The 23,199-nt window shown below is 37.3% G+C and overlaps 1 protein-coding gene across 1 annotated transcript in view; it reads right to left on the bottom strand.

Annotated features, from left to right (window-relative positions):
* Window positions 1-23,199, bottom strand: part of OLFM3 (olfactomedin 3) — a 56,552-nt gene that overhangs the window by 4,565 nt on the left and 28,788 nt on the right. Inside the window, exons 2-4 of the mRNA XM_069022683.1 lie at window positions 13,052-13,198; window positions 10,477-10,632; window positions 7,152-7,371 (exon numbers count right to left, since the gene is read on the bottom strand). Coding sequence (XP_068878784.1) covers window positions 7,152-7,371; window positions 10,477-10,632; window positions 13,052-13,198 — 523 coding nt within the window. The remainder of the gene's footprint in view (window positions 1-7,151; window positions 7,372-10,476; window positions 10,633-13,051; window positions 13,199-23,199) is intronic.

Here is a 23,199-nt window from a genome sequence, read left to right as displayed (position 1 = left end):
AAGGTGGTTAAGGGCAGACACAAAAAAAAGAGCTTGTACACACAGCGTGTCTGTACTCAAAGCTTGTGCCTGACTGCCCCATGCTCACACACACATGGCTCTTTCTGCACTGGAGGCTGGCTAAAGAAAGTGAGTATGAGAATTATTTAGTAAACTTGGCTGTATTGGTTGGCTTCTAATCCATTAGACTGTCTGGGAGGAAATAATGAAAGTCGATACCATCTTGGATGTTGACCTTCCAAACAATTCAAAAATCTATATTTTAGGGGACATTAATAAGATATCTGTTAGTAACAAGCTCCTGGTGGAACCAAGATTTAATATCACACAGTGATGTGCATGTAATCAGGTCAAATAGCATGTTTTTACAGAAAATAATGTAAAAAGAAGTGAACATTTAATTAATTTTTTTTAAATTTAAAAATAACCGCTTTTCTGAGCTACATGGTTGTGCTACAGTGATAACCATGTCTACCTAGGAAATGTGGAAAACAAACTACCTGGTGTTGAGAGTGAATTTATTCACTTCAAAAGAGAGGGTCACATCAAGCCTGAATTCTATACTCTGTAACTGGAAAGGAATGTATTATGCCAGCCTATTTCAGTCACTTAGGATTGGGTTAATGCTGTGGTGAAAACTCAGAGGCTGCTTGGGTAGTTTTCATTCACAGGCAGGGAAATTGTATGGACTGAAAATGAAAATAACTGAATGCACGCTGAGATCTCAATGAGCAGGGTAGGCTGTGTCTATTTTCTGGGTCAATTAAGAGACGTTATTATTTACATATCTCAATCTATGTATGGTACAATGTTTTGAAGATATTTTTGGAGTTTCCCATTTTAAAGAATCTTAGAGGTTTTTTATACTTGGTTATCATTGTACATAATTTTTTATTCTGTATTTTTTTTTGTAGATGGGCTGCTGTCGTGTGCTGAATTCTCTTTTTCTACAGCATGAACTGCTATTAACTTGAAAGGTAGAGGTCTATAACCTATCAAGATGAAGGCTTTTATTTTTACGTGGTATATTAGTAAATAGTCTCAGAAATGGGCATGAGATAACCCTTCTGAAGGTCTGAGTTTAAATTTGGAATACTTCATTTGGAATAAGTTACCAGAAAACTAATAAGCAGAAAGAAATCAGAATAAAATCCCTCCTGAACTTGTAGTTTCTAAGATAATTAAAACACAGTGAATGCATGAGTTATAAGGTATACTAATACTAATTGGTGCCCATAGAACACAGTATTGCAATTAGTGGGAAAGCATAAAAAGAATTTGGAATCTGAAGTGCTGTTTCTTCTATGAAGAAAAAAAGTCGAGGAAGCTAAATGTGGACTCAAAATGAGTTGTGAAATTTTGCTTCTGAACGGATAAAACCTATGGAAGAGCCCCTGGCAGGGATGAGTGATCCCAGAGCCACCTTTTGTGTCAGGGGGGCCCAGGCAGGGCAGGTGTGTGAGCACTCCAGGTGGGTTCAGCAGTGCCAGGGCACGGTGGGAGCAGCACCAGCACACAGCAAGCTCGAGGCCCTGGAGCTGCAGCAGAAGAAGGGTAAGAGCAGGTGGTGTTTGGAGTCCCTGGGGACTCTCTGGGTGCTGGCTCTGGGGCTCTTTGGGTGCTGCTCCATATGTGAGGGGCTTTTTGAGGCTAGAGAACAATGTTCAGAGATTTGTATGCTTAAGTGTCAGTACTGTGGTTCCTCTGTTATACTACTTGTATTTATCCTGAATGTATAGCTCACTGATTACAGTTAGTTACATGTTGTTAATAATTAATTAACCTCTTCAGCCTTCATTTAGTTCAAACTATATGAACTGAGTTGTGTACCCCTGTCATGGGAGTCAGATGCTTTTAGAGAATGATCTTTCAAAATGTATTGAGATGCTGTTCAATGTGAAAAGAGATGACATTGTACTTCAGCCACTAAATGATCAGCAGTTTGAGTCAGGGTATATTTCTGGTCAAGTTTTTATTCCTAGGCAGCATGTAGTGATCAAGAAAGACTCTTAGGAGAGCTGCTGTATAGCTGAGGGGTAGCTGACTGAAAAAGTGACAAAGCTTCTCTTTTTGGCATAACAAAACAGAGCACTTTGTAAGAGGCATGAAGATTTTTTTCCCTTCTGCCCTGTAGCAGGCGCCATTTTTCTTTTCCTTCCTCATTAAACAGAAACCCATAGATCTGCTTATTTTATGATGTAACTGGATGGAACTGGTATATAAAACTAAGGAATGCTACAAGTATTTTTTCCATGTATGATAATTCATTCCCACTGTAGTGATAATTCATATCCCATCAGCAGGCTTCTTCTGTAAATCCCTCAGGCAGTACCTGAGGTCTGCTGACCTACTTGCTGACAGCATGGACAGTAAAAAGGAAGCAGCAGAGCTGTCAGAGCCCACCTCTGTCTTGTCATCCCAGCCTCCCCATAGCTGAGAGATCCTCATGACTGGGTCTCTGTTTAATGAGGAAGGAAAAGAACTCAAATCGGAAAGTCCTCTCAGTTCAGAAAGTATTGCTTGAAAGAACAAGGACAAGGCCCCAGAGCAAGTCTTGGCTGAACGGTCAAGTTGAATCAGCTGATGGTGTTTTAAACTGCTTAAGGCTGCACAAGTAACTTTTGCAGAAGTCATGTTTAACAGCTCACTGACACAAGGTTAGTCTCCTCTTGCTTTTAAGCACTTCCAACTTTGTATTCAGTCCAAGAAATTTTCCTTACTCCTCAACCAAAGCTGGTAACAGCTTCTTCTTGTCTACTTAAAGAGTGTTTATCTAATCCCTGCCTGTATTCTCAGCTGTGGAATGAACCTTTTAATTGTTTGGGTGGCAGTATTAAAGGTGATCTTGCATGCTGAGGTTTATTGCTAGGGAATGGTAATACTAACATACTGCAGGCAGGATCTTAAAATTTTTCTGGCATGAAAAGTCTGGGATTTTGAAATTAATGAAAATTCCAGTTAATTTCCAGTTGAGACATTTTTTTAGCTCATTTTGTATGTAGATAAATAGAACAGAGACAAATGTCATGTGAAAGGGCAATCACTTCTGGACTGTGAATTTTCCATAGCAGTGAGGGGGCTGACAGTTAAAATTAGCCTATACAAATTTTTTTTTGAAGTAGCCAAAATCCTCTTCCCTGCCCACACTTTTTTTTTTTTTCTTTTCTTTTCTTTTCTCCTTTCTTTCCACTGGCAGAAGAGAATCTAGGAAAAGTTTTTGTTTATAACAATATAGCAATTTGATTCCCTGATAGAAGGACCAGATGCTAGTAAAAAGTTAGGTCAAATATATCTCCATACTAACAAATGTCAGGAAGTTCAGATAAGAACTAAGAAAAATGTGGTATTTCTAGGCTTTTTTTCTCTTCCCAAAGAGATTCAGATGGGGTTACACAGAAAAGCAGTGGGATTTTTAGAAGCCTTCAGTCTCTTTCCCTTGGCTTTGGAAGAAGTAGCTGCCTACATTAGAAAATCCCAACCATTACTGATTGTAATAGTTGGAAAATCCCAATCATGGAGTCTTTTTACATCCTAAACTGAGCTGTACAAGAAGCATCATACCACGCACAATCCAGGTGTTTCTGGCTTGGTTCATCTCCTTTAACAATTCTGTACAATGGACTCCTGTAAGTCTATTCATGATTTCCAGTATTTATTTATATTAAGGAAAAAGTTGAGCGTGAAGTGACCATTGAAAGAGAAAATAGATGTAATTTTGTCCAGCCTGTGGCCTGTGAAAGTATATGGGGCAGAATGCATCTGGAGAGCTCCAAAGTGAGCAAATACCAGGAGGAGGCTGTGATAGCCCAACTACATAGGAGCTGTTTTGGAGGTAGCTAGAAATGGGTAGATAGTTCCAGTCTCTGTGATATGAATGAATATTGGTAGCTGCTATATAGAGCAAGTGAGTGTATAATTTGTAGAAGGACTGGTGAAGGAAATAAAATCCCAACATTCTCTTGAAGTGTTCATAAACATCATTATTGCGGGTTTTTTTGTGGGTAATAAATAGGGAAAAATGAAGGGAGGTTTTTTTGGCACTTGCACAAATGACTTCCAAGTGTTCTACTGCTTGCACTTTTCTGCTTATGGTCAAATTTGTCATAACATCCTAGCATGAGGGAATGAAGAACTAGTTCTAAACAAATATATGTCTGTTTTCCTGCATAATATGAATCCAGGAAGCACTTTAGTATAGTTATTAGAGTCTGCTGAGAGGAAGCCCCTGGATTTTTCTGCATGGATGCCATGACTTGGTATGTAATCTTTGGAAAAGTCATTTATACTTCTGGGCTGGTTGTTTCATCATCTACAAAGGGGGATAAGAATCTATATTTCTCTTGCCCAGTTTTATACTAAATGATATCTGTAAAGTTCCTCAAATCCCAAAGGAAAGGATGCTTTGGAAGTACAAGTACCACTGCAATCAGTAGTCTCATGCCTGCACTAATAGCTCCTCTGCCACTGATGTAACAGCACTTCTTTGGATACATAGAATACTCTGCTTTTGAATTGCTAACAAAAAATGTTACTGTAAAATATTGTTTAGAGTCTACATTATAATCAAATGTAGCTAGACATGAATCCAACATATATCTACTCTAATTATATGTCAAGAGTATTGGCTTCTATGAATGCTACCCATGTAAGTTTTTTTCCAATTTCATAAACAGGCCATGACAAGAATAGGAGGGTTCCAAGCACCGTGTGCAACCTGCATTGTCTTATAAGTACACATGACTTACAGGATTGTCAGCAAAGGACCCATACATGCATAAGTACATGTGAATTTGGGGTGTGTGTAATCACATACACTCTAGTCCTATGTGTTTACCCGCATGCACCCTTTAAAAGTTATGTCAACTAATTTCTCAGCAGTTTCATCTTGAATTTTCTCTTATTCCAAAGAAGAGTAAAATTCAGTCATCACAACTGTTGTGGCAATCATTAAACCTCAGTGAAATTAACTGCTTAGTGTATGTTAATGAGTGTTGAAAGTGTTGCCAGTGCAGATGGAAGAACCCTTTTAAGTGGCCAGGACAATATAAATAATGCATTATACTGCTGAAAAACACCTGTGAGGGAGAAGAGTGGAGAACAGCTATTGCACACGCTGATTAGAAAATTGTATTGTGAAACGTAGCAAAATCTGCAAAGCTTCAAGCCAGATCCTGTGGCACACTGGGGCCATTGGCTTCTGGCTCTCAGGCTGGCATGGACAGGCACAGCTGGGTCATCTCCAGCGTGGCCAATGTGGCTGCAAAGAAGGTGTTGGCATGAAAGCTGCTTTCCCCTTATGCTTTCTGATCTGAGCACACAGTCCCAGCTTTCAGCAGTTACAGGAAGCCAAACTGAGGCTGTTTGTACTTTAAAAGGTGCACAGGGATAGGCCAGAAAATCAGCCAGTCTGTTAGTAGGGGACCATAAAAGTAATTTAAGCATCTAAGTCCAGGGAATAATGCCAATAAGGACGAATGAATCTGTGTTACATCTTGAGAAGGTCCACTCCCTTTTGATAATGGATATGCTTAATAATTTATTTTATACAATACTTTCTTCCCTACTGCCTAATATATGTAATTTCAATGTTTTTTTCATTAGGTACATCAAGAGATTAGAATTTACTGCAGGAATTCAGGATAGATAGGATATCAATACACCTAATTCTGGTGTATAAAATATATCTCACACTGTCATTGCTTCACTAATCAGTAAAAACTGAAAAAAAAACCAACCTGTAAAAGCATTGAAAAACAATACTTGTTAAACTGATGATTTTTGATATCTAATAACTTACTGGAACACTCGCTATCAGAAAATACTGTTTATTCATAGGAATTTTCTTATTTGCTGCAGTATTGCAACACAGCCATTTTCTCCTGACTGCCTTCTGTCAATGCAGTAATGTGCTATTATGTGTGTGTACTGAGGGGAAAATAGGATCATAAGAAATTTCTGTTTGAAGAAGTCTTTCATGTATTTTAGCACATCCTCACTGTGCTATTTCTAGTATAAAATAAAGAAATGGAAATAAATAATTTAAGAGGTTAACTTAACCTAGATTTTTCTCATTCTATTGCATCACAAAAATAAGGAGGCTCTGCTTATCCAGTTAAAAAGATATTTAATGTCCTGGGTAACATTTAAAAGTAAACATCCCACACTTGATAACTGAGACACCAATCACAGGCCTAAACCTTGGAATTTCAAGTTTATTCATGTTCAGTGCTAAACTGCAAAGTGTTCATTTTTCATAAAGGGGCTGGATTGTTTGCTGTAGTAATCCAGGCTGCAATAGTGATCCACTCAGAAATCTCTGAATGCATGGATAGACTGGGGAAAGGAGAGACTGCACTGTGTTTGTAAAGCAGGTTACCTATCAATGCAAGTTGTGCCTGACACTTGATATTGATCCTTCAGGCCCTTAGTTTTGGTAGCTGATACTGAGCTAGTGCTGATTTTCAGAGATGCTCAACGTTTGACTTTTTCTACCTAGTGCCAGCATGGGAGCAGCTGAGATGGAGGCAGCCTGAAGTAAACCTGGTGCAGCAATAGCAATGCATCGTTGCTGTGCATCCTGCAGAAATCACACTTTGCTCCCTTCAATTAAATGTGAGGCTTAGTTAGATTGCAGTGCAAATTGGAGAATGGGATATCTCTCCTAACACTAATACAGGCTAAAGACATTGCAGTCAGTGGCCTCTCAGGTGTTACAGCAAGATGACAGGGTTATGATGTGGACATCTCAAAACTGATTAAAGTCTACTTTTCACTATTTTTCTTTTCACATTGACAGCCCAAAGATGACTCTAGTAGCAGTGTGTGTCTGAGCTTTTTTTGAAAGAATATTTGTAACTCTCCAACTGGTTTAAACCTCAGATTTTGAATTTTCCATCTGTTATATTTTTTCATCTTAATTCCTTCTGTATACAGTAGGGCAGAACATTATGTCATGTACTTAGAATGATATGACTGACCTTAGGTTGAGTTACTCTTGTTTTTTATTAGGGTAGCACAGATCAGAATATAATGCAGTCTTTCATCAAAGAAACAAACAAACCCCCCTCCCTCCAAACTTTAATCTTTCTAAAGAGAGACAACTAAAAATGCATAGCCAAGGGACCAAATTTGCCATGAACTTGTTAACTTACTGAGCTTTTTCATGCAGTCACGAAGCCTGGTTTCTAAATTGATTACACGCTGGTGTAGTTCCTCATAGTCATAAGCACCAATTTCTTCCTGAATCCCAGTCAGCACAGTAGACAGATTCCTAATTTCCTCCTTGAACTGTGTGATCAACTTGGCATCAGTTTTGTATTGTTCCAGAACTGGGATCAGTGGCAGGAGCTCATCCATCTTTTCTTTCAACTCCTGTTAAAGGCAATCATACATGCATTAGAGCAGTTTAAAGGAGTTCAATCCCCTAATTTCCTTTAATTTAATATTTATGCCTGATTATTAAAACAAGTTGAAAATGATTATTTATTTTACAGATCTATTGTTAGTCTACTGTGAAAAGTCTTAGGAACCTCAGACTTAATGGTAGTAAGCAGTACACTAAATACATGAGAGAATAGTTTTTCTATTGAAAATAAAGAGTTACCTTCAGATGATCTGAACCAAACCCACTGACTTTCCATCTAGATATAAACCACCCCTAAGTGTGTCTTTCATCAGAAGATGAATGCACAGTAGTGTTCAAGATCATACCTGGTTTACAGAGCTGTCATACATAGTTGGTGGGCTGTTAATTTCTATTTCATTCCCTAGAAGTACTAAATTCTTTCTTTCCTCAATGTCTGTTGAACAGTGTTTATTCCTGTTCCAACCACAATGATATTTAACTTTTTCTTCTGAAGTAAAAAATCCATGGTTCTTAACTGTGATTTGTGCTTGTCAACTGGCTACATCACTAAATGCTTTTGAACTTGCTCAGTTGACATCTCTTCTGGAATATCACAAATGTATTTTTTTGCCACGTGCAGTTGTTGTTGCATTGCCACTCCTATTCTTAAACATTGACTGAAGAAAATAAAGCTCCACCTTGAAATCTCAGATTGCCCTTTTCTCAGATTTTTCCTGAGACTCATACTTTGAGAATTTGTCTTAATCTTTAGCATATATTGGTTACCCAGCTTTCATTTCTTAATTATTCTTTTAAATGCACTAATAATAGGGGCTCTATTAAATTTAAGCCAATTTGAAGTTGTTTGTTGTTATTGTTTTGTAGAAAACCTCAAAGAATCCTTGCAGTCAAAAGATTTTGCTTTACTGAAACATAGCCAATATGTCAGTATATATGAATTTGAGAGTATTGCTTCTGTTGATTCTGTTCTCAGGGGGTCTTCCAATTACATTATGGTAGCAGAGTTACCAAAATGGACACAAAAAAGTGAAGTCCTTTTGTTTACAGTTAAAACTATTTTTATTTGGCTGTTTTTATTAAAATCTTAACTTAAACCTACTTTATGCCTGTTAAAATGAATAGTAATTTTTTCCTTGATGACAAGGGAAGTAGGCTTTGTGACAGAGAGAGAATAGCTCCAGAAACCATAGTTTTTGTTACTTCATTTTGAAATGGTGAACTTAGGCTTCAGTTCTGTGGGGTGGTGAATGGCCAAAAACCATGGATAAGCTGTAATGGGAAAAAATGCAAAGCTTGTAAAAACTCAGAAAGATAAAATGTGTTTGAATTAGTGGAGGTAATGTATTGCTGGTAGGATTTATGCCAGATGATGTATCATTTGAGCAAACTTGTTGTAACTTTTTGTGGCAATCAGGTACTTCCTGCTTGGCATAAAGTATGGACTAACTGTATGCTCAAGTATGATCTGGACCAACTCCTTGGTTCTGATCAGCATGAAAACACAGATTTAGAATATCTTGCTTCAGTAAATCATATAAAGTTGATTTTGGTTTTTTCATGATTTAAAAAAAAATAATTTTTTTCTTCTGCTGACACTCCAGAGTTTTTTGCTGTGATGAGTGGTACAAAAACTAATTTGTAACATAGATAGGTGGTAGATGTGTTCTGGCACTTTAAGCCAGTTGATATGAAGGGTAATGTTATATCCAACATGAATTTTTCTGTCTCAGGAAAGATAAAGCACTGGAATTTTGGTAGACTGTATTTCAGAACAGCATATTGTATTATGTTGACCTTTTAAATTATTTTATAGCTTGCTTGGCTGGAACTCTGTTTTATACTCCTGGCAAACTGTCAGACTGAACGTAAATGGCTGGCCAATAGAAATATTGGATATTTAAAAGGGTAGAGTACTGGAGTATTGTGCTATCTCTGACATTGTGTGTCAGACATTCAAATTTTGATATTTTGTTTCCAAGGAAAACTAAAATGAGAATACAGAATATATAATGGCATTATGTAAATGTGTTGTTATTGTAGCAATATGGGATAAAAGGGAAAAAAGGTGGAGATGTTTGTTATTAATCAAAAAACCTGGAAGTATGTGCTCAAACAGCTGTAAACTAAGAACAATGACTTAATTTATAAAGCTTGCTAGTCAGATCATTAGTGTACTTACTTCCTGATATTAAGACCCACTGGATATTCAGTGTCACTGATAAAAAAACCCTAGACCTCTTGGCAATGTAATTACTTATGTATCTAACTCTAGCACCAATTAGAAAATTTTCATTTTATGGGAACTTTCAGAAACACTTCAAAAAATATATTTGCTTAATATAATGTAATCCTCAGAATGTATTTTCTAGAATCTATTTTGTGTTCTCAAAGCCTTGAAAAATCAATTTATCAGATTTGATATTTAAAGAACTTAAATATGCTCTTGAAATACTTTTTTCCTGAAGGGTACTTGAGGTAGCTTTTTTAGAATACACAATGATATCTTGTAATATCTGCAACCCTTCTTCCTCACAAAAGGATTGGCTTGTGGTTTTTGTTGTCATTAAAATTCGGTGAAAGGCTTTTTTTAATCACGCAAATGTGACTGGGAGTGATTGCCCTCCTCCCCATCTCAAATTCAAAACAGCAGACCTTCAGACATGAAATTAGATCTTAATTGTACTGGATAAAAATTACAATAAACTGATTTATTTCATCCTTTCTTCCCTTCAACTGCAGTAAATGTCAGGCAACACTACAAGCACAGAATTCTACTTGTTTGCTATTAATTCCACTGGATCTCCCCCTTTATCATTGGAGCTTGAATGAATATAAATTTCTCAGTATGACATGCACACTGATACAGAAAAAACAGGAATCTGTTTATAGTGACATTTCTCTAATGACTTAATAATTAATAGTTCCTCCCTATTACAATTAAATTGAACAGAGCAAGAGATTATCGTCAAAAAGGAATATTTATTATGCTTTTCTTTTTAATGGTGCTTAATGGTACAAGCACTTCAAGCTGAGACCTTAGCAGTCCATGCATTGCTACTTCATACATTGTTTCCAGCAGGCTTGAGAGTCATTGTTAAAACTGAACCTACTTGAAAATGTTTTGTCATTAATGTCTTCCGATCATCTTCGATTTGCCGAAACTTGGCCTTCAGCCCTTTCATCTGCGTCTCCATTTTTAAAACGTACTGGAAATCCCTCTGAGTCCGTAGGTTTAGAACTTCAATCGATTGGGACATATTCTGAACCTGTTAGAGAAGAACAGTCTCTAAAAGCACTTTTTGTTGCTTTACCTTTTTTCCTGGTTAAATGTCAGGCATTGAAATGCACTTCTGTGAATTAGTTGTGAGCCATTTCTACCCCAGTACGGTTCTACATTCCGTAACTGCGTGACAGTACAAATCCTGGGGAACAGGGCAAGACCTTCAAGCCATAAATTATTTGCACTACTTAGAGGTAAAGAGAGAGAGATCCTTTAAGCATCATTAACAGTGGGCTCAGGAAAGGCTGTCAGGCAATGGAGTCAACTTTGAGACCTGTAGTAGATATGACTGTGGTTCAGAAGGTGCTAATACAGTGTATATTTCCTTCCAGGCACTTTGGGAGGGACAGGACTGAAATTTGGAGATTTTGGTCAGCATGAAAAGCATGACTTCCATTGTTACTAGGCATTTATGTAATCATTCAATATAAGGCATTCATAAGACTATCCAGAGATAAGCTGGGGTGTGTCGATCACCACAGAGGTGTTTGCTCATAATTCTGTAAGTAAATGTAAAATGAAAAATTTTATCCAATGGTCTCAGCGTTAGAAAACCACAATTTTATTTATTCTTTTTATAGATGAAAAGTAGTGAATGTTTGGGTAACTTTTGTTACCCAAAAGAGCAAGTGATTTTGTAGCTATAGTGAGGACTTTTACTACAGTGAGGCAACAGTAACTGTCATCCAGAGTAAATTATACATACTTCTAAAAGTTTCTGTAATGAAAGCAATGCTTTTGCCAGCCATAAAAATGACACATTTTCCAAGTGCAGTTATTCTATTTCAGTAAGTGTTTTGTTTTCCCAAAACATGAGAAAACAAGATTGCTGTAAATGTATTAGGCACCTTATTGAAGTTTTGGCTCAAACAAAAAAAATTGTACCTTCTTAAGAAAAACAAACCCAGCAGTACTCCTGTGGTTTGCAAGAATATGCAATGTTTGAATGGGTATTCATGTTTGGAACTAACTCATTATGATCTACTGAATGTGTGGATTCTGAAAGTACTCTTAAAAATAGTACACATTAGTTATTGCACAGTTGCCATTAGTAGTTCTGAGAAAGGATTTTTAATGAAAAAAGCAGACTTTTTTTTTTTGCTATCTAATTGTTGAAAGCAGGCAAATAATGTCCTTCGGGTGCTGGAAGAACTTTGAGCATTTCCATTTGGCAGAAAACACATTCATATAGAGGCTCTAATTAAAGGACTGCATGGACTCAGTGAAGTAGTAATACAACATTACATATCCGTGATTGCCACAGTTCTAATCGTAAGAAAATGGCTTTTAGAGGCTAATGATTTGGGTTCATTTCTGTGGCAGCTTAAAAACTATGCTGTGATCTTAACACACCCCTCCAGCCCCCACCTCAAAAGAAAGTAATTTTTTTTTTTTTTTTAGTAATATTTTAGTATTTGGGAAATATGCTGGAGCAAAGACTGAAGTCTCCCTTTCTTTAGTGAACAGACAGCATGAGGGGAGGCAGCTCCTTTTCTCTCTGCTGGTCCATCATTCTCCTCTCCCTGCATCTCATGTTATGGGTTCTATCACAACTTGACACTAAGTCCCTTCTGAAGTTCATGGAAGCACAGGGAGCAAAAATCTGTGGGGATCTGGCGCTATTTTAGCACTGGAATGATTTTTCTATAGCTAGAATAATACTAACAATTGTGTGCTAAAAATGTATTTTAAGGTCTACATTTTATGTTGATTTTTGCTACTGTTCAAACACTCAGACCTAAGGTTCTGTACCCCTGGCTGTGATACAGTAACTATAACCTTGGTTACTTATACAGGGAATGCAGAATGCTTGTGTTATAGTTGCAGCATTTTTTCTGTTGATGCAAAACAAGACTTCACTGGTTTCACTATATGTGCAATAGTGGATAATACTGGAATTAAGAACTGGACTGTTGGGGAAAATTTGCACCACCAGAAAATGAATAAATAAACTTGAGGAAAGAAACAATGAAAAAATTAGAACTGTTTATCCTCTGTACAGTTTGCTTTCAAGATACTGTTGTGTCTCTCTCATTATTTTTTGATAAAAGAAATGACCTTCAGCAGTCTCGTATGATTGAAGCACAAGCTGTAGTTTAAATCCCAAAGCATTTGAGGTGGGATTTGTAACGGGTTTTACACAGAAAAATCTGTCTTGTGTATAAGGAAGAATTTGGGAGGAGCGAATAAGAGAGAAGATGCAACTTGGGTTGGGAAAGGCGTGATATGAGGAAAACAGACAAATAATCATCAGAGATGAGAACACAGGCAGGGGATATACCCTGAAGAACAATTTTTATCAGGTACCTCTTCAGTAGTTCATTATGTATTAACTTAGAGGGAAAGCAGTAGATATCCATAGGAAGTTTAATGATCAAGAGGAGGAATTTTTTGGGAAGACTTACCTTCTCTAGTAGTTGTCTCAGTTGCCTGCTTTTGGCATCTCTTGAACATAGGTTTTGTTCAGGTGCAACAACAGTGCAAATGCAACGGCCATCGGGATCCTGGGCTGAACTATAAACTTGCCACCCTTCCTTGGGGCTAATCTGAGTCTGTAACAACAAAATAATAACAATGAAAGGAACTGATTTTTTACTGTTTGAAAAAAACACTAGAGCAGAATATTTTTATTTTTGCAGTACATGTTTGCAATGAGGTTCCTACTAGTCAGCAATTATTAATCTGAACTAATTAGTTTGGTAGTTTCCCAGTTTTGCCACATCTCACACCTTTGCAATGGTTCTCTAGAAGAGTTTAGCACACAGTTTCCAGGGTGGAGCAGTATTCTGCTTGTGATTCAGCACAAACCAGGTGATTTAATTCTTTGCAAAGGGACATTACAGTTTTTCATCAGCAGAGAACAAACATGTCCTTTCAGCCTGAATGACTTTTACTTTAGACTAATGGAAACAACAAAGACAGGAAAGAGCAAATACATGAGCCCGGCGAGAGCACAGTGTGTGACTCACGGGTAGGAACTGGCTCAACAGCAGTTCGGATGTGGGGGAGGAAAAGGTTTGCTCTTGAAGCTGCAGCTCATGGCAACTGTTCTCCAGGGGCTTCCACTGCACTTAGCCAAGGGAACAGGGGCTTGCTCAGGGCCGGATGGAAAAGTGTCTGGTTAGGCCAGGGGAATGGGGCTCATGGCAAGCAAGGCACAGGGTGATTAAGACACTGCATGTCCTTCACTGGAACAGCAGAAATCTGGAAATTCCTAACCTGTTCTTTTGTACAGCAACCACGACCAAGAAAGAAAGGAAAAAAAAAAAAAAAAATCACATTTGCTTGCAGAGCAGGGTAACACTGAACTGCATTTAATGTTTGTGTGGGACTCGGTATCTCTTTAATGGGATGTACAGAAACAGCGTAGGAATGAGAGAAAACAATATGAGAAGACTGAAAGGACTCAGGTGATGGAACTTAATAGATACAAGCAGCAGTTTTTAAACTTTCTTTTTAAACTGTAATTTAAAGTTAATATTGTGCTTTACTCTTTGCTAATATTGTACTGAGTGATGAATTTCATAGTACAGATGCTAATGGATATCACTGAAGTAATTTTGGTCTGGACACAGTTGGAATCAGTTGCTACTTATACTATAAAGTTGTATTCAGTGCCAGCAGAGAAAGTGATTCTTTAAACTGGGAAGATTTGATATTGATGCTTTCCTGGCAGCTTAGTGCAGAATGAGTTGCAGAGTTCCTCATTTCTTCAGAGCTGCCAGTATCTCTGTGCATTGAGGTAAGAAAAAGAGCACAGGCTTTTCCCAACAGTGACTCCCCTGAAGAAGTCATTGAAGATGGCAGTGACCTTCTACTGCAGAGTTAATAGGAAAATCAAAATCGTGTTGTAACCATGTTTTGCAAGGAAAAACAAAGTGCTATAATGTAGATGACTTGAAGGGCTGAGAGAGCTTGGCCTGTTGAGCTTTGAGAAGAGATGGCTGAGAGGGGACCTCATCAGTGTCTGTCAGTGTCTGCAGGGAGGTGTCAGAGGATGGACCAGCCCCTGCTGGGTGGCGCCGAGCAATAGGATAAGAGGCAATGGGCAGAAATTCATGCACAGGGAGTTCCACCTCAATATGAGGATGAACTTCTTTACTGTGTGAGTGACTGCACTGGAACAGATTGACCAGAGAGGGTGTGGAGTGTCCCTCACTGGAGATATTCCAGAAAAACTGGACACAATCCTGTGCCATGTGCTCTAGGATCACTTTGAGCAGGGAGGTTGGACCAGAGGACCCACTGTGGTCCTTTCCAACCTTGCCCATTTTCTCTCTCTCGACTGTAGGAAGATGATCTTGCCTTAGGTTTTGCTAGGAAGGCATATCCAGAGTTCAGTGCTAAATTATACTGGTTCTATGGCATTATCTGCACCTTAATTTTTAGGGCAAAAGACATGGAGAACAATAAAAACTAAAGAAAATTATATCTGCAGAGACAATTTAAATTGGTTTTGAGAAGCTACTAAAATTGCAAGCTTGAACAAGTGAAGCCTTTCAAGGCTGTAACCCTTGAAAAGTGTAAGCTCTATATACCCCAGTAGTTTCCATGTTTGTCAGTAGAACTTATGGCCAAACAGTGTGGTCATGCAACAACAAGGAAACAAATCTTTTTGTGGAAGTTCAGGAACATGTTCAAGAACCTAGAGCTTCTGATTATAATTCCTTTAGGAGTTAATATAAGTTTATGAAAAATTATTATATTTGAGCCTTATGCCTGCTACATTTAGACTGGGTTCAAGTAAGTTTTCTGCACTGGACAATGTATGAGACTCCAGGATCATGCAGTCTATAGTAAAGCTGTATAATCCTGGCTGTGTTATCAAAGGTACTTATTTATGCCAGAGAAATTGTAAGTGTCTCTCTAGGCTTCATCTAAGGAAATAAAAAACACTTTAGTGATTAACTTAGCAGGTACTCTCTTATGGTGTCTAAAACACATCTGATTAAAAAAGGTAACTTCTATTTGGAAAAATATTTCTCACAGTGAGAGACTGGTTAACCAAGAGCATGGTTATTGACTGTCCATGAATTAATAAGCACCCACATAGTACCAAAATTTTTAGGCTTCCTTCATTAATTAGGATGGGTAATGTGAGTGATGGCAGAGAAAAACATGCATGTGTGCAAAGGTGCACCTTGCTTCATTTTTCTGTTATTGTTTTAGTTTGACATTTAATCCCTACCTCAAGCAGAAATTGCTGTGCAGAGAAAGAGCTAGAAGGCATCAAAACCTTACAGAAGCTACTGCATCAACTCTTCAAATGCAGGCTTACTGCTGACAGGTAATAAAGTAAACAAGCAAGAGAAGAAATAACAAGTGGAAAACAACAATAATAAGTTATGCTAGTTCTTGAAAATCTTGGGAAAACAGAGGAGTCCCTATAAAGCCCAATATTAACCACTGCCATGGCAGGCTGCTGTATTACAGACTTACTTCACTTGTAAAAGATTTATTTTTGCACTAGCACTTTTATATATTCTGATAAAACTGTCACAGCTACCTCTGTTGTTACTATAGTGACAGGTCAAATGCAGTAGCTTACTTAGGAGTTTGCTTAAACATAAACAGTATTTTCTGGTTTGTCTTGCAATTTCAACAGTGGTACAGAAACAGAGCTCAAAAGAGGAGGCCCTTTACCTGACCCCACATCCTTGTACAATTCTTCCAGCTGAAGGCAGGAAATAGGGAGGTTTTGTTCTTTTTTTACCTTGTACAATATACACAATTTATGAGCTGTGTATGTGCTGGGAGAGAAATTCTGGAGAAGTGCTCATGCTGCAGAGTTCACTGGAGAAGCTGCCAGTCGGGAACTCTGATGGCAGCTAAAAATCACTCAGTGATGACCCCGGTATTACTGAGCACTGGCAGCATAAAGTCTTTCATAAAGTCCAACATCTAAAGTTTTGAGAAAGGTACCGGATTTGTGGTGCTTGGTTTTGTGCAGAAAGAACCCTACATGATTGCAATTCATGTTTTTTTATTTGGCAGATGTTGCCAAACTCAGATAATCAAGTTTTTATTATCATTTTCCCAGCTCTACTGGCACTCCTGTTACCCTTATCAAAACAAAAAATATGCATATAGCTCAAGTAGTGAAAAGAACATTCTTGAAATAATACTTAGAAGGCATTTCTATCAGCAGTGTCCTGTTGTAGCCAAGGACAGTTTTGTATTACTTGGAATGTGAACATATCAGTGTAAACACATCTGCATTTGTGTGTGTATATAAATCTCTCTATATATTATAATAATTAGTGTGCATCTTGTAGTTACTCAGTTGCAAATTTAAGCTTAGATGTAAATATGATAGGGAACTTCTATGTATAATATATAGCCACAAGAACTAGAAACATATACTGTAACTCAGTGAGACAAAGTTACATTTAAGAAAAATTAAAATAGAGCTTTTGCTTGTATTCTCATCTTGCTGCTCTAAAAGACTACAGAATTTTTCTTACAACATAGTTAATTTTAAAGTAGTAATATTTACAGACTAAATACGGTGATTTTCTGCAGTAGTATTTTTCCTGCATGCATATTTTCAATTATTACATGTTGATTATTAAATAAATAAATTTTAGTTACAAAAATTCCGAGTTCTGAGAACTGTGAACTACTATACAAATAGTTAAATTAATATTTTACATAACCTCCTATTATGTAAACATCTGATTGTTGTTACACAAAAAGATATATAGACAAGAGTGTTTTACTAAGCATTTAAGAAAATGATGTTCTAATTTAATTTATGAATACCAGGATAGTGTTCCCTCTTGTCCAAATAAACTGTTACTTGACTTTTTAGGCTTTTCATGAGCTCATATTCACAGCTTTCCTGTAGGTTTTCACTAACTGAGGCTGCTGTATATGAGCATCAATGATACAAAGTGATATTTGTGTTAATTTGTATTATTCCCATTATCAGCCTTTCTAAAATTCTGGTAACCAACCTCCTAGTAGCAATTTCATTTTGTTTCCAACAGCTATTTATTTGTTTAACTGTACTCCAATAAAGAAAAATAGGAAGGAATCAGACCCTTTGCATGTTGTAGTGAATAGTTACTATGTAACATTATCCAGTTTTCAAAAAGAAACCTACTGCCAGATATAATTTTTCTATGCAATGCATTTTTCTGGAGCAGTAAAGATAGGAAGAACAGAATAGACATACAAAAAGCCACTGCTGTACTCTTTTTAGCATTTCATATTCAAGATGAAGGTATTTGTTCTTAAATATTTAAGGACACTATTTTGAAATCTTCCCTTTCATAGTAAGACCATAACCTGCTCACCAGTGTGGTTTTATGATGCCCAAAAAGAAGCATGCATTAAGACATGATAGGAAGATTAGTAGCTTAAAAAGAGATTTATAAAGAGGCAACAAACTAAAGCTTTTGCTGGCACTTAAATACTAATTCAGCATTAAGATGGCTTGCAACATGTAACAGCTACTTACTAGAGTATCTGAAGTGGTTATTCTGGTGGTATTTAGTCCTACCAGAGAAGGGAGAGTTTGGGACATCCAGTTAGAGATCATTGCCATGGTACTAAGAACAGCACCAAGCTTCAGCAGCGGAGGACTCATTGCTGTGGAGCTAATGAGTTTTCATAGTGAGTGATTATCATCCCAGTGCAGGCTGGCAGTGAGAGGCGTGACTGCAGCACACAACATCCACAGCATGAAAGGAGATCAAGGTACCCAGATCTAATCATCCATTAAAAACATCCATATCCTCATTTGCCCTCTGTCCTTCTGCTCTTACTAGCAAATACTTATGACTGTCTTATGCTGACCACTAAATAAACAATCCTTTCTATGCTAATAGTCATTGCAGTTTCCAGTGGGAGATGGTGTGGGTGAATTATCTCTTTATAGGTGCTAGACAATCAATTAGCCCTTAATTAGTTCCGTCCTTGCAGAGCAGTGTGCTCCTGTCTGAAATGCAAAAGCCTGAGCACAAATAACCCCCCACTCCTCATCAGTGCTTTGGCAGAAATATGCTCAGGTCTGTTTGTAAATGTGGTACTGTACCTGTCCATGGGGAAGGGGCAGAACTGTCAGCCTGCTCATCAAAGCATCTTTCTGGACCTGCCTTGATTTGCTGCTCTCATAAATTACAAACATCAGTGACTTTATTATTTGCACAGGTTGTTATTAACACCTTTATTGTTCATGAAAGAATATTGAGGCAGTGAAGAGTCATATTTCTCAGTGTTCTTGTTAGTTTACAAGATTTGTACCAAGAGTTATTGCATTACTTCCAAGGTTGGCAGACTCACTATGTCTTCATTGGTGCTTGGATAGGAACAGAAGATAAATTTGGGATCACACATTTTGAGACTTCTTTTGGCTCTGCTGTTAAATCTACTGTTCTCTAGTGCTGTAGCATGAGCTCCAGGTTCTGTAGCAATTTATCTTATTCATGTATTTAGTGAGTTTAGGGGGGTGGGGGGGAAGAAAAGCAGAAAAAACAGTCTAGAAATCATTGTGCTATAGGGGCAGTTTTACTTTTTAAGAATTATTTGTAAAAGAAGTGCTGAGTGAGGACTTCTAATGGCAATTATTTAAGAGAAACGTGCATAAAGTTTTCTGGGAGACAGGCTACTGCATTTTCCCAAGGGCAGTTATGAACTTAGTTTCTCAATTTGCTTTAGAAAAGAAAATTATTTTTTCTTAAGGACTTTTGGCAGTTATATGAGGAAACCCTGCGTGCAATGAAACCGAAGGGATGCATTTTTATAGGTGTGTGTCATCATGAATGTATTTATTAAAGCTACTGTAACCCTGCAAACAGTTTTTCAGATCCTCAGAGCTTGTACACCAATTCAGGCTAGACATTTCTCTTCCAATATTCACTCAGAATTATTTACATAAATTTCTGCAGTTTAAGGAAAACGCACGTAAACTTTTTTTTTTTTTAAAGAAATTGAAGAAACCATTGAGAGCTATTATAGAAACTTAAGGAGTCTCCCAGCAATAGAAAATCTGTGTATACAAGTATTAAACATCTTGTGGTAGTTACACAGTAAGGTGAGCTCTGAAATATTTCAAATACTCAAAAACTTAATTCACTGAAGAGATATTTGAATACAGTGAAAGAATATGAGTTTGCTTCTGCACAGAAAAATAAGCTTTTTGTTAGCTTCTCTTTATATATATACACATTGCAGTAGAAGACCTAAATATAAAAATAATTAAATACTAAACATTTTTTAGTTTTATTTACCTGTAGCATACTGAATGCACACACTGGTTTGCCTGCTTTTTGACTTATTTCACACACTTTGTCCAGAAGTCCTGGAACAAACTAACACACAAGGGCTGCTTTCTCCAGAGAATTAGAATTGCTTTTAAACTATTAACTGACAGTTGCTGATGTCTGAACAAGAGATGAGTCAGGCCTTTACCTCAGCCTGATGAAGGGCTTAGCAGGTGAAGGCATTTCAGGCTTTCCAGTAGTGTTTCTGTGGAGAGGGGCTTAAAGTTGTCCTCTGAACAGATGTACACACTGAATTGTCCAGACTGACATCAAGAGTGAGGCTTTTTCCTGAACTGTCACATTTCATTGGCAATTTGTCAATTTCCCAAGGACCTCCACTGATTACTTCCAATATGGATAAGGTAACATTTGACAATGTTGGATAATTTTCCAGTTTTATTAGGTTATTCTGAAGTATCTCAGCACACTCTCTAGACTTAATACAAAAAAAATTCTATTCATCAGTTTTATCACCTTTTTTTATTCCTGTTCTCTTTCAGAAGTTTAATAAGCACACTAATTCCCTCAGTTCCAAGACATTTCCTGAATGTAATGACAGGGGTTTTTTTACCACATTGAATTGCAGCTTTTAACATTTTTGGTTTTCTTCTCTTCAACATTTGCTGTTTCACAGAAGAATGTAATTGGTCTCCTCCTGAATTTTAACATTTGACAAGATAAATTCAAAAGGCAAAAAAAGACTTTTCTGATGCCCAGATTAATAATTACTGCTGATTATCCTTCATCCAGGGCATTTTCAATTCCTGGAAAGAACGCTGTTTGTTGGGTTATTATGATTATTCCTAACAGATGACATGCTGCTTGGTTCTTGTGACAGAATATTCATTAATGCAGTTTAGCACTTTATTTTCTTCCAACTGGTTTAACTGCGAAAGAGAAAGCTTGCTGCCATGTAATTCCCAGTATTGCTGCTAGATACATCTTTAAAGAACTCAGCAGGAGATGATGCTCTAGTTCTCTTGGCTAGTTATATAATTTAACGTTACCAGAACGCTGGCACCCCCGTGGTGCTGAAGTCAGATCTGCTGTAGCTTCACTGGGGCTTTAGAGCCCCTTTGTGCTGCAGTGCAGGGATGAGGGCAGGTTGTACAAGTGTCTGGGAGCCTCCTCAGGCAGCCCTGGCCCAGGGCCTGCAGGAGTGAGGCTCACCCTGGAAAGCTGGAAACCCATTCTGCTAGGGCTGCAAGTATGTGGCAGCTGCATCCTGGGCTGCTGCAAAGGCAATGCCAGCCCCAGATGTGCTTACACAGACAGGGACAGCACTTGCTCTGTGTAATTGTCCATATTCTGTGTGTCTGGTATTTCCCATTCTCTCCCATTCCCATTTGTCAAGTATTGCTTCAGAGCACTATTGCAAGAGAAGGTGTACATGGGAACAGTCTTAAAAATATCTTTCCCGAACAGTGGAATACTCAATGAAACTATATTTTGTTTGTGTTTTTACCAGAACTGTGTAAGTGTCCAAACCCCCTTTTTGTTAAGGAAATAGAATGCTAAAATAATTTTAGCTGTACTTTACTATAAATAATTGGGTAAATTAAGAAATGGCAAGCAAAAAGTAGAAGATTTTTGTACCACATCTGGGGTAACATACAAAGATCATACCTGAAGCCACAGAATAACTGAAGAGTTATTCTTATCTTGCTAGGAAATAGAAAGAAAACCTTATGATCTGTGTTTCATTTCAGCTCTGTATTTTCTGTTTTTTTTTTTAAAAGCTGCAATTCTAGTTTATAATTGATGGCTATGAATTAGTTTTCTGAACAAAAGCTAGAATGCAACAGCAATTCTAAAATCTGAACAATATTCTTTATTACCCTAAATTTCTGTTGGTATGATAACTTCCTCTTTTAATTAACTTCTGAAGTCAGCAAAAACAAGCATCTATACAGAATAACTTCAGATGCCATATTTTGATTTTACATAAAAATCTGTCAATCTGTAGCAATTTCAATGTTGTTAATGTTATTGTATGCTAGTTCTGTAGTATTCAATTAATATATTACAAATTATTAGGGTTATTAAAAGTATTATTTAAGGCCTTTATTTAATAAGTCTGAAGGCTCTTCCAGTCTCTGATATTTACTTTCACTTTGAGATCCTGTTCCATTTTGATAGGGATTGAGTCTACTGAAAATGAGAATATATCCCAACATTATCTTATTACAACTGAGGTAGCAGGATCTCTGTACAATAAAAAATAATTAACATCAATTTGGAAAAGCAACAAAGCAAACGTCCTGAGTCAGCAACATGTGAAAATATACCCAGGCATCCACCCCAAAAACTGTCTAATTACCTCCTGGCCAGAGGAAAATATGGATTGCAAGAAAGGAAACAGTGAAGTTCAGCAGCAGTCACTTAACCCTGATGTCACTTACTTAATATATGTAAAAAAGCAATGCTACCTTAAATAATTGCAATTCAAAATGGCATTCATGGGTAAATGCTATAATGTAAATACCTGAAACCTTGCATTTTATGTAGAAGTGATTGCATACTCATGGCTCAGCTGGCTTAACTAGATTCCTTTGAAGCAGAGCAAAATCAGGAATCTTACATCTCAGTAGGTTTGCACTTTGACAGGTTAGGTTTAGAAAGTAAACTCAAGAAGAAAAGTCAAGGCTTCCCTCATGGCAGTGTTCTATAGTGGATGTAGTTCTTTATCTTCATGTGATATATTCTTGTACTCAGTAGTACACTGGTTTAAAAAATGGCAGTAGTCATTAGTCGTGTTCCTGCACATGATTATTTATTCACATTACATTAATGCATGTACAAAGCAAAGTTCTCGGAACTGGAATGGCAATTAAAATTCATAGAGCTGCAGATGGACTGAGAAAGCACAGATTTGTGCTCTGAATTTAGAGAACTGTGCCTTCTTCATCTTACTCTGTTTTTGTTCTACAAAACCCTGTGGCTTTGCAGTGCTACTTGTGAGTAGCAATATCCAGGTTCTTTGTAAGGGCAGTTTGAGAGGTATGTGCCCTTTCTAGAAAATATCTTTTCACAGCTCATCAGTGCATACAGTGACATTCTGCAGTCAAGTGTCACTTAGAGAAGTATTTAGCAAGGGATTTTTAGTCTGTTGTCTATTACATGCTTCTGTACCAATGCTCTGGAGGTGACCTTTCTGGTCTTAGCTATCTGCTGGTTCATTTTTCAGGCTTCAGGGAGCTTCTTTTGAGTGAAGACATTAGAGAACACTTTCATGGTTTTTTTCACACTTATTGTCTTGTGTTCTGCTGTTAGCAAATCCCAAGTGT

This window comes from Aphelocoma coerulescens, chromosome 8, assembly GCF_041296385.1.
Source record: "Aphelocoma coerulescens isolate FSJ_1873_10779 chromosome 8, UR_Acoe_1.0, whole genome shotgun sequence".
Taxonomy (NCBI): Eukaryota; Metazoa; Chordata; class Aves; order Passeriformes; family Corvidae; genus Aphelocoma; species Aphelocoma coerulescens.
The sequence above is the reverse complement of the archived record's forward strand: the minus strand, read 5'-3'. Positions and strand labels throughout refer to the sequence as shown.